At 34.4% G+C, this 12195-nt stretch overlaps 1 protein-coding gene and 1 pseudogene across 1 annotated transcript in view; one reads left to right on the forward strand and one right to left on the reverse strand.

Moving 5' to 3' along the window:
* TRPM6 (transient receptor potential cation channel subfamily M member 6) overlaps positions 1-12195 on the forward strand; it is a 136922-nt gene that overhangs the window by 98201 nt on the left and 26526 nt on the right. The window contains exons 27-30 of the mRNA XM_049769755.1: positions 3064-3187; positions 7267-7358; positions 9989-10050; positions 11732-11757. Of these exons, the coding sequence (XP_049625712.1) occupies positions 3064-3187; positions 7267-7358; positions 9989-10050; positions 11732-11757 (304 nt within the window). The remainder of the gene's footprint in view (positions 1-3063; positions 3188-7266; positions 7359-9988; positions 10051-11731; positions 11758-12195) is intronic.
* LOC126004841 (uncharacterized) lies at positions 1063-1163 on the reverse strand (annotated as a pseudogene).

The following is a 12195-nucleotide window of genomic DNA, read 5'->3' on the forward strand; positions in this document are numbered from 1 at the left end:
ATATCAGGGGCCGGAGATAGCATGGAGGTAAGGCATTTGCCTTGCATGCAGAAGGTCAGTGGTTCGAATCCCGGTATCCCATACAGTCCCCTGAGCCTGCCAGGAGAGATTTCTGAGTGTAGAGCCAGGTAAAACCCCTGAGTGCTGCTGCATATGACCCAAAAACAAACAAACAAAAAAGAATAAATCCTTGAGTTTACTCTGTATTATCTATAATGCTTATCAATAGGCATGTTATCTAGAATATTGTAATTTTTAAAATAAGTCTTGTGGTTTGATATAGTATATTTGGTATGATTTTTATACTTGTGGGTTTATATAAGTTGGACTTATGTCCTAAAATATGCTCTATCCTAAAGAATCTTTTGTGTGTGCTATTACAGAATATTTATTGAACTTTTTGAGGATGGAACTATTATTATTTTTTTTGGAACTATTCTATCTTAATCAGTTATCTGAATTAGCTTGTATGAATTGAGTCTTTTTAAGTAGGCATCATATCCAGTGGTTCTTAGTACCTCGTTCTGCCCATGCAGAGTGGGGATGCAAAAACTCAGATATTTGCCCATGTCAGTGTGGTTTATCAATTGAACTCATCCTAGCCTTAAATTGAAATATTTCAACCTCAGTTTATTTGGTTTGTTTTTGCACCAGTCTTGGCTGTGCTTAGATCTTACTCCTGGATCTGCCCTCAGGAATCACTCCTGGCTAGTTCAGGGAAAGAAACATGATGTGCTGGTAATGGAATCCATATTGGTTGCATGCAAGACAAGAGCCTTATCTGCAATATCTCTCCAATCCCTCAACCTCAATTTTTAGCAAAAATAATCAAATATTCAACTAAGCCATCTTTGTGGGAATGTTTGTGGATTTTTTTTGTTTGTTTTGTTTTTGTTTTTGGAGTCACACCGGGCTGTGCTCAGGGATCCCTTCTGGCTCTGCTCTCAGAACTCACTCCTGGCTGACTCTGGGGAACATATAGAATGCTGGGATTCGAACCATGTCTGTTGTGGATTGGTTGTGTGCAAGGCAAATGCCTTACCGCTGTGCTATCTTTCTGGTCCCAATGTGGGAATGTTTTTGCATGTCATCCTTGAGCAGGGCCCATGCTAATCTTCTCTGTATCATTCCAATTTTAGTATATGTGCTGCTAAAGTGAGAATGTGGGCTTTTTTTGTTTGTTTGGGTCACACCCGGCATTGCTCAGGGGTTACTCCTGGCTCTATGCTCAGAAATCGCTCCTGGCAGGCTCGGGGGACCATATGGGACACCGGGATTTGAACCGATGACCTTCTGCATGAAAGGCAAATGCCTTACCCTCCATGTTTTCTCTCTGGCCCTGGAATGTTTTTAATGACAAATCCAAATTCTATTATAGATATGGATTGTTCATCTTATCTAATTTTTCCTGGGTAAACTTTACCTTTAGGTGTGTCTTTAAAGATTGTCCATTATACTTGTTGAAAATGTTAGCATAAATAATTTATTAATATTTTGTAAATAATTTATTGCTTTATTATAATTCTGATGCTTATTAACTTTTATTATCTGTGGGCTTATGATGCCATGACTTTTATCTTTACATATGTATATATTAACATTTATAATTAAAATGTTCTTATTTAATGACTTATTTTATATTTTAATAATGTAAATGTCATATTGTCTCGAAGGTGCCAAAGATTTGACCCATAGCCTCATATATGCAAAACATGTGTTCTTATCAATTGAGCTGCATCCTTGAATTCTCTTAATATTTAAAAATTTTGTGCTTTTTAACATTTATTTAATATGATTATTGGCTTATATATTTGTTTATGTCTTTTTTTAAAGAATAAAAACCATTGTGTTTTTTTTTACTGATATTTATTTCATTAAATGTTAAAATGACCAGAGTTCAACTAGTTATTAAACTGAATTCAAATCATACTATCTTGCATTTTTTTTTTTTTTGCTTTAGAATTTATAAATTTGACCACTTCTTTCTTTACCCTCGGAATCTCATAGGGAAATCTCATATGTATCATTATCTTGTTGTGTTTTTTTTTAATTATGAATGAACAGGTCTCAGTAGACATTGTGTCAATTTGTACAAGATCTCATAGCTTCTAAATTCTGACAAAGCCAGAATTCCAATACAAATTCTTTTGAATTCTTAAGTGTTGGGTTTTGTTGTCTCTGTATCAGTGATTTTAAAAGTGTGGTTAGAATCTCGACATCCCATATGGTCTTCTGAGCCTGCCAGGAGCAATTTCTGAGCGTAGAGCCAGGAGTAACCCCTAAGCACTGCCCAGTGTGACCCAAAAACCAAAAAAAAAAAAAAAGTGTGTTTTTTTTCTCAATAGTATTAACATCTGCAGGGAACATCTTAGAGATTCAAATGTTTATTTCATCCAGACCAATAGACAGAGTGCTCTACAGCAACTGGTACCTTAATGCAGTCCCAAATTATTCTGATATATACCTAAAGGGACTGTAAGTCACTTTGGTTCTTAATAATGACTACAAAAAGAAAAATTACATAGTTGTGTGTATACTACCAACATAAGTTATGGAATTTTACAGTGTTTTCTTTTTTCTTTTATTTTGATTTTTTGGTCACACCTGGCAGTGCTCAGGGTTGCTCTTGGCTCTATGCTCAGAAACCACTCCTGGGATGTCAGGATTCAAACCACCGTCCCTGTGCATGCAAGGCAAATGCCTTACCTTCATGCTCTCTCCAGCCCCCATGAATTTTACAGTTTTCTTTTTCTTTTTTAGTTTTTGGTTTTTGGGTCACACCCGACAGCGCTCGGGGGTTAGTCCTGACTCTATGCTCAGAAATCGCCCCTGGCAGGCTCGGGGGACCATATGGGATGCCTGAATTTCAACCACCATCCTTCTGCATGCAAGGCAAATGCACTACCTCCATGCTATCTCTCCGGCCCCGAATTTTACAGTTTTCTGATGATTCTAATGTATTGCATTGTTAACAACTACTTATCTTTGCCATGGCACCACTATTATATGATCCCAAATATTTTCACATTATTACTATGTTCCAACAAGTGTATTTCTCTCTAGGTCATAACAGTCAACAGCTGTTCTCAAAGTGACCAACTGAATTCAGAGTCAGGAGAAAAACTCATCTCAACAGAAGGAATGTGTAATAAGAACTGGCTAACAGTGTCCAAATTTAGTCAGATAAGTATGTAACAGAGAATACTTGTGGCAAGACCCCAAAGTCATAGTATTTTCTCAGTTTTCATCTTTAGATCTCTGATGGTTCCTCTGTTCTCTCTAGTGGAAATGAGGAAGTAAAAGGATGACAATAATGTTTAGGTATTTACTTTAGAAAGATAGCTCTTTTCTAGCTTTGATTTTTAAGACAAGAATTCCTATTTTCTTTATAGCTGTCTAGTGTATAAAATAAATATTTTTGTTCATATACTGGTTTATACTCAAAGCTGTTTTACCCAGTCTAGAGAGTATTAATTAGATATGACTTAATGGCAGGAGTTGTCTAAATTTATAAATTATTAAGGTTCTTGTAACATTGATGTGGACCCGTATACAAACTTAGTGGCTAGAATTGTGATTGGTTATTTACTACTGAGGATAGGGTAACAGTCCAGGAAAATATCCCTTTTACTTGATACTATGATATTTACAGAAGAATGTAGAAATCAGTCAGCAAGACAGGAATGAAGACTACTAGTTAAACATAAACTATAAAATAATGGGTAGGACACTTGCTTTGTTAAGCAGCAAATTGTTCAGATCCCATCCCCAGCACTGCATATGATCCACTAAGTTTATTCAGAAATGATCCCTCCCCAAGCTTAGAGTAAACCCTGAACACAGCTAGTTGTAAACCCAAAAACCTTATATATATGTATATGTATGTATATATGTATATACATGTACACATACAGACACAAATATATGTGACTGCAAGATAACTTTAGACCTTGTATTTAAATCTGAATCACTATATTTCTATAAATCATTGTTATTCTATGTTCAGTTATTTTGAGACAGGGAAATTTTTATCCCACTTATGTGGGATACATACTTACCAACTGAATTACCTACTGTAAAATAAAAGCCCTAACCAAATGTTAATGCTAAGTGTTTGAGAAATTTAATACTTGAGTGTCTGTTAAATAACAACAGTCACATTAAATTTCTGCTTTAGAAGATACAGAAATTAATTTAGAACTCACTCAATTTGAAGTTACAATTTAAGAGCTTAACTATTTTTATCTTTAAGCATATAATTTACTAAGGCTTTGAATAAAGCAAATCAAATCTAAAGATAAGATTCCAGCATCAAATATAAATATATTTATCTTACCATAAAAGTATATTTATACTGTATATATTTTATTTTATATTTTGTACAATATTATGAGTATGATTTTTACATAAATTATTTTTATTATACTTTAATTTACCTATAATGTTGTATTAATTTTAAGTATACAGTATAACTATTTGATAAATATAGTAAAATGGTCACCATAATAACCTTACGTAACATTTTTTCCCACATAAGGGTACAATTTTTTTTGTGATGAGAAATTTTAAGAACTGTTTTCTTAGCAAATTTCTTTTTTTAATATCTTCATTTAAACACCTTGATTACAAATATGATTGTGGTTGAGTTTCAGTCATGTAAAGAACACCCCCCTTCACCAGTGCAACATTCCCATCACCAATGTCCCAAATCTCCCTCCTCCCCACCCCACCCTCACCTGTACTCTAGACAGGCTTTCTACTTCCCTCATTCATTCACATTGTTATGATAGTTCTCAGTGTAGTTATTTCTCTAATTGTACTCACCAGTCTTTGTGGTGAGCTTCATGAAGTGAGCTGGAACTTCCAGCCCCCCTCTCTTTTGTCTCTGAAAATTATTGCAAGAATGTCTTTCATTTTTCTTAAAACCCATAGATGAGTGTGACTATTCTGTGCCTATCTCTCTGCCTCTGACTTATTTCACTCAGGTTAATAAATTCCATGTACATCCATGTATAGGAAAATTTCATGACTTCATCTCTCCTGATGACTGCATAATATTCCATTGTATATATGTACCACAGTTTCTTTAGCCATTCATTTGTTGAAGGGCATGTTGGTTGTTTCCAGAGTCTGGCTATTGTAAATAGTGCTGCAATGAATATCCATGTAAGGAAGATATTTTTGTATTGTATTTTTGTGTTCCTAGGGTATATCCCTAAGAGTGGTATAGCTGGATCGTATGGGAGCTCAATTTTCAGTTTTTGGAGGAATCTCCATAATGCTTTCCATAAAGATTGGATTAGACAGCATTCCCACTAACAGTGAATAAGAATTCCTTGCTCTCCACATCCCTGCCAACACTGTTTATTCTCATTCTTTGTGATGTGTGCCAATCTCTGTGGTGTGAGGTGGTACCTCATAGTTGTTTTTATTTGCATCTTTCTGATGATTAGTGATGCTGAGTATTTTTTCATGTGTCTTTTGGACAGTTGTATTTCTTTTTTGTCAAATTGTCCATGTCTTCTCTCCATTTTTTGATGGGATTAGATTTTTTTTTCTTGTAAATTTCTGTCAGTGCCTTGTATATTTTGGAGATTAGCCCCTTATTTATTGGGTATTGAGTCAATAGTTTCTCCCACTCCGTGGGTGGCTCTTGTATCCTGGACACTGTTTCCTTTGAGGTGCAGAAGCTTCTCAGCTTAATATATTCCCATCTGTTAATCTCTGCTTTCCCTTGTTTGGAGAGTGCATTTTCCTCCTTGAAGATGCCTTTAGTCTCAATATCATGGAGTGTTTTACCTACATGTTGTTCTATATACCTTATGGTATTCAGTCTGATATCAAGTTCTTTAATCCATTTGGATTTTACCTTTGTACATAATGTTAGCTGGGGGGTCTAAGTTCAATTTTTTGCAAGTGGCTAGCCAGTTGTGCCAACACCACTTGTTGAAGAGGCTTTCCTTGCTCCATTTAGGATTTCTTGCTCCTTGGTTCATTAAACCCCAAAGGCTTGTTTAATCTTATAACTGGAATTTGTATTATTTTTAACCAACATAATTCATTTTATATACTCCCTAGCTGATAAAGTTAAAGAAACCATATAAGTTGTTTTCATAAATTTCATATGGAGAAGGTTCTAGGAAAGAGTCTGATGACCAGAAAAGAATGCAATGAGTAACTCTAGGTATCTGATTAATCCTAGGAGGACAGGAGGCACAAATCCTTGAACAATATCCCGAGTTAAGATTTTTCTATTTATTTGTTTGTTTTTAGCCCACACCCAGTGGTGCTCAGGGCTCTGTGCTTTGGGATCACTCTTAGTGGGCTCAGGGAACCATATGGAGTGCCAGGGATTGAATATTGCACATACAAAGCAAATGCCCTATTTACTGTGCTAACTCTATAGGTCTGGGTTGAGACTAAGTTTGTGAAAATGTGTTGGAGTTAAGAATAATTGAGGGTCTTGAGAGAATTTTTCATATACCCATAGACTACAAGTATGTCTTCTTTGAGGAAGTTTCTGTTTGTTTTGTCCCCCCAGTTTTTGATGAGGTTGATATTTATGTTAATTTCTATCAGTGCTTTATATATATTGGAAATTAATCACATAACTGATTAGTAGTTTTTCTCACAGTCTGTGGGGCTTATTTTTTATTCTGTTCATCATTCATTTTTTAGTGCAGAAGCTTCTTAGTTGGATATAGTCCCATTTATTTATTTTGGCTGCTATTTGCTTATGCAGTGGTGTTGAATACTTAAAGATACCTCTAGCTTCAATAAAGTTACTTAGAAAGACAGATACAAAATAATCTCTATTTATATATATAAATATATATATAATAAATTATATATAATGTCCCAAAGGAAGCTTCTACAGGGTGGGGAGTGGGATGAGGACGGGAGGGTAGACACTGGGATAATGTTAGAGGTAAATGGAAACTTCAGTATTAAGATTGTATGTGTACACATATACACACATATATATTTATACATTTTTTATATTTTATGGGATATTTTATTGGAAGACAGTTGGTGGATAGTTTTATTTTTTGATTTTGATATAGAGTCTAAATTGTTACAAATGTAAAGGTAGTAGAAATAGAAACCATTTGAGAAAATGGACAAAAATATCTTGATAAAACTTACTGAAAAAGCGAAAATCTAAACTGAGATAATCTCCCTGTGTTCAGATTTTTCTTTTAGAAAGTGAGACTTGAAATGTAACACATGCTTATTATTCTATAACTATTTATATTTTTTAACAAGGTCTGGAACCTTATATTTATCAGAAAGTTAAAACCAAAGACGTTGAACGGCATGTGGTACAAGTCAGTGATTATCGAAAACAGCTTCATGAGGTAAAGGCACTGGGACGTTGAAGCAATCGTCTGTGCTGGGGCCCCAATGGTCTGTGATGTGGGAGGGGTGTTATTAATCCTTTGGGAATGGAGCATGTGGTAATTTTAATTTGAAAGAGAAGTGAAATTGTACCCCTGAAATACGTAAACTCAATCAAAATGGAAAAACAAAAAATCATACTCATGCCAACAATACTTGTCTGTCTCCTAGACTATTTTATCTCAGTCCCCCTTAATTCCTGTTTACTTAAAATTGGCAAAAATATTTAGTTCTTTACACTTAAATATTTGTTTCTAATTTATGCTTGACAAATCTTTAATCATTTGCATTCTCCCTCACTTTATTCCTTTTGTATTCTTTTTCTCTAGGTAATTTATCTTTTCTCTTGAAATTTATTTGTATATCTTTAACATGGGAGAGAATGAATCTAGGCATTTAAAAATAAAAACTTTCAAATACAAGAAAGTTGCTACATGAAGAAAATATATGATATTTAAAATATCTTCTCTAAAGTGATAGATTCAACATCGAGAAATTACTGAATCTAACTTTAGCCCAGTCTGAGGAGAATTTTTCTTTTTTGTCTTAAGAATAAAATTATTTTTACTTAATTTTTTAAATTTAATTAATTACTTTATTTAAACACTGTAGTTACAAGGTTGTTCATAACCTTGTTTTTTTCACAGTTGCAAAGTTATTCACGATTGAGTTTCAGTCATACAATATGCAACATCCTTCACCAATGCACATTTCATGCCACTAATGTCCACAGTTTTTCTCCGTGCCCCACTTCCTCTAGGGCAGACCTTTTTATTCTCTCTCTCTCTCTCTCTCTCTCTCTCTCTCTCTCTCTCTCTCTCTCTCTCTCTCTCTCTCTCTCTCCCATTTAGACACTGTGGTTTGCAAAATTGTTGCTGAAGAGGTATCGTGTCTATCACTTTATGTCCTTTCAGTACTCAGTTCTTGTCCAGTTATCATCAACATAGTGATACCTTCTCTGCTCTAATTGCACTCTACATTTTGTGGCAAGCTGCCTACTATGGACCTTTCCTCCTGGTCTTTGTCTCTATTGTCTCTGGATACTATTACCATAATATCTCATTTTTTATATCCTACAATGAGTGTGATCATTCTATGTCTATCCTTTCCCCTCTAATTTTGCTCAGCATGCTACTCTCCAAATTCATCCATGTACAAGCAACTTTTATGACTCTTTTTCCTAATGACTGCATAGTATTCCATCATCTAGATGTACTGTAGTTTCTGTAGCTACTCATCTGTTCACAGGCACTTGCATTGTTTCCAAATTCTGGCTATTGTGAATAGTGCTTCGAAGAATAAAAAATACTTTTTAACAACTAAATTTACAAAGGATGGATTGATTTATTTCTGGAACTAAAATTATTCTCACTTAGTGTGGTTAGTCAAACAGATCTAGCTAACCTTTTTGAAGATATGCTGGAATGATTTGGTAATGCAGGCACAGGATCATTGGTGTTCTTCCAAATCTGAAATTCACTGAGTTTGTCCTCTATTTTTCTATAGTGGCTATAATTATGTACCTACCTGTTTTGCCATTTGTGAAGTGTGGTCTAGTTAAACTAATCCAAGAAGCTTAATTTTGGTTGGTTTGAACATTTGTTTTAATTTCATCACTGAGCACAAATGATTTGCATGTAGGTACACAACACTGACAAATTCAGATGTTTTTGTAGGAAGGTAATTTGTGAAAATCTTAGTAGTAATATATAAGAATACTTGAGGATAATTGGAGATAGGAATTAGTGTTCACATCCTGACACTGACATTTCTTAGTTCTCAAAACTTTTGAGATGGTTTAGGCCACCCCTGGTGATACTCAGATGTTACTCCTGGCTCTGTAATTAGAAATCACTACTGGTAGGCTCAGGGGACCAGATCAAATGACAGGGATCGAATTGGGGTCAGCTGCATGCAAGACAAATGCCCTATCTGCTATGCTATTGCTCTAGCTCCTCTCAAAACTTTTATGCATGTTTGTATATATGGATTTATATCAGCTTAAAAGTTTTAGTAGTTGTATCCCTAAAATGGGTCCAATGCCATCCAAATGAGATGAAATTAGAAGATCCAAGAGATATTTTTTGAGAATGGATAAAAAATATATAATTCTTAATTCCTAGTGTAATCTCTGAAATGCTAGGTTTCAAAAGAATAATAATTTACTTTATCACTATTGTAACTATGTTACCTAACTCATATTAAAATAATAGTTGGTGTTTGAAGAGATATCAATATGTATTACTAAAGCATAAAATCAAAATAGTTATATATTTATTGAGCTATTATAGTTTGCATGATGAAGGCTTATTAATTTTATAGTTGCAGAGCACTGCATGGCTCTCTCTACCAATAATTCCAGTTCCTTCCACCAATTCCCAATGATCTCTTCTCCTTTACTTCTTGCTGAGTTCCAGGTTAAAACAAGACACTTTGTGTAAACTGGTGTTATTTAAATAAGTGTAAAAATATTAAAGTGAGGTGAATAAAAGAGCTATGCTCTTTAAGGTGTGTGGTTGCAAACATATTATTGGAAGTTAGGGATGCAAGAAATATTGGGTGACTGCAATGACCTTTCTCTTCTGCTTAGGATGTGAGTACAAACTCGTGGAATTCCTGGAGCACCAACCTCAACCTCAATCGAAATTCCCTGTGAGTATTTCTAAGTGTTTTACTTTAAGCACCATTAGCTTCTATCTTTTAATTGATGGAAACAAAGATTTAATTTGGTCAGAAGAAGAAAAAAGTATGTGTCTGATGACAGTGTATTTTCTTTGTTAGCAAGACTGAAAACAATTTATTTCCTAGGTTTTCCTGTTTGTGGCAATAAGATAATGCCTCATTGCCATTTAGGAATATAATGAGATGGGGTCAGAGAGATAATATAGCAGGTAGTTTTTACCTTGCATGTGGCCAGCTGGGTTCTGTTCTGGCAATCCCATATGTTTCCTGAACACTATGAGGAGTAATTCCCGAGTATTGAGCAGATGTAACCTGAGTATTATTGCCAGGAAAACCCAGAAACAAACAGACAAAAAAAAAGTTGGGGGGGTGGGGAAGAAATATAATGAAATGTACTACTACAAAAAGTCAAACATAACAAAACAAAAACAAGCAAAGTAACTAATGACTATTAAATCTTTTCTGGTAAAGATTGCAAAATTCTCAACCAAGGGTTGAAATTAATCTGTCTTATGTAAGGAAAAAGACCAAACTATACTGGGTTTTACTTTAGTTTAAAATAATTTTGTTCTGCCATCCTATTTTCCATTTGTTTATTGAATTTATATTTTTAGTTTTGTTTGTTTTTATTAAGATGTGTTTGTCAAAGCATAGGTCAGAGTAGGAATGAGACAGAGAGAATAAAAAATATGGATAGAAAGAAGAGAATAAATCAACTGTTAATATAATAAAAGTTAAAAATGATCCAAAGAAAGATTAATTAATATATTTGTATTTTCTAAATTTTGTTACATTATCAGATTATTTATACAGCTTTAGGAGCAGACTCCCAAACCATCTACTATACAATAGACTATTAATATCAAGCAGATAGAAAGTGATTTTTGGTATGCAATCAGCTCTATTTGACATGGCCTTTTTTTCTGGAACTCCCACCAAGGTTTCTCCATGCACCCTTGCCTCTCGATTTAATGTAAATACAACTCCTCCTAACCCCCTCCCCCAAAGGTTCAGTAGTTTGTGCTCATGCAGAGTTGTGGGTTATTGCAGCATGAAATTAAACAATAATTGTAATTGTACTTTCTTCCCTAAGGACCCTAAATACGGGAGATATTCTTTGAAAGCATTTATTCAGACTTGCCCATGGCCACTTGTGCACTTGAGCAGGGCAAGTAACAATTTAAAGAGAGCTAATTTCAGCCTGTGAGCATTTTGGGGCCACGTGGGCTAATGAAGCTTATTTGTAGGCTTGCCCAAGACATTCGCAGACTCATTTGTAGACATCTACTTTGCATAGTTCGGGAACTCTTCAGTTTAATTGATCCATAACAACATAAACACAGTTAAATCTTATATATGTGTGTGATCACATCACTAATTAAAAACAAAACCCAATACTTCTTTTGAGTTAGCTTAAGACATCTACAGTAAATGATTACATGTATATCTGGTGCTCATTTTTGTATGAAACTAAGTGCAGGGCTAGATGCTATTTCTTTATTGATAAAGTTAGAGGTCAGATATAACCGATACTTCTCTTTCAAAGAAATTGATTAGCATACGGACACATGTATACGTGTGAAGTTTTATCTTACACTTTTTCTTTTTCAAGATTTAAACAGTATCTAAATGACTTTACTTTTTCAAACAGGTTGAGAAGTTCGAATGGCATTAACAGTAAGATTTTATATTTAAACATTTTTGTTTCTTATCTTACTAATGAAGTTCTTGTTCCTAATATGAAATTTGTATTACTTGAAGGTTATTTGTGATTGAAATAAATCAAGAATGATACCAGCTTACAGAATTTCTTTGAATGATCTAATTTATGATGTTGTATTTTTTCCTGAGTGAGAATGCTCCCTGAACATACATTTTACATGTATTGCACACTGTTATTCATATGATTGCATACCAACCTATCCTCTTAGTTTTAGCAGGACTCCATGTGCCATCTAGCTAAATAGAATAATCCAGATACAGTTACCTGCCAGAGCAGGCACACTCTATAACAGAACGTTCTTCAGCCTTTCCACACCTGTGGACTAACAGTAGGCAGTGACTGTGGGTTGAATTTCATGGCTACATAAGCTGTCCTCATTTTACCATTGTCTT

The sequence above is a fragment of the Suncus etruscus genome, chromosome 3, assembly GCF_024139225.1.
Source record: "Suncus etruscus isolate mSunEtr1 chromosome 3, mSunEtr1.pri.cur, whole genome shotgun sequence".
NCBI lineage: Eukaryota > Metazoa > Chordata > Mammalia > Eulipotyphla > Soricidae > Suncus > Suncus etruscus.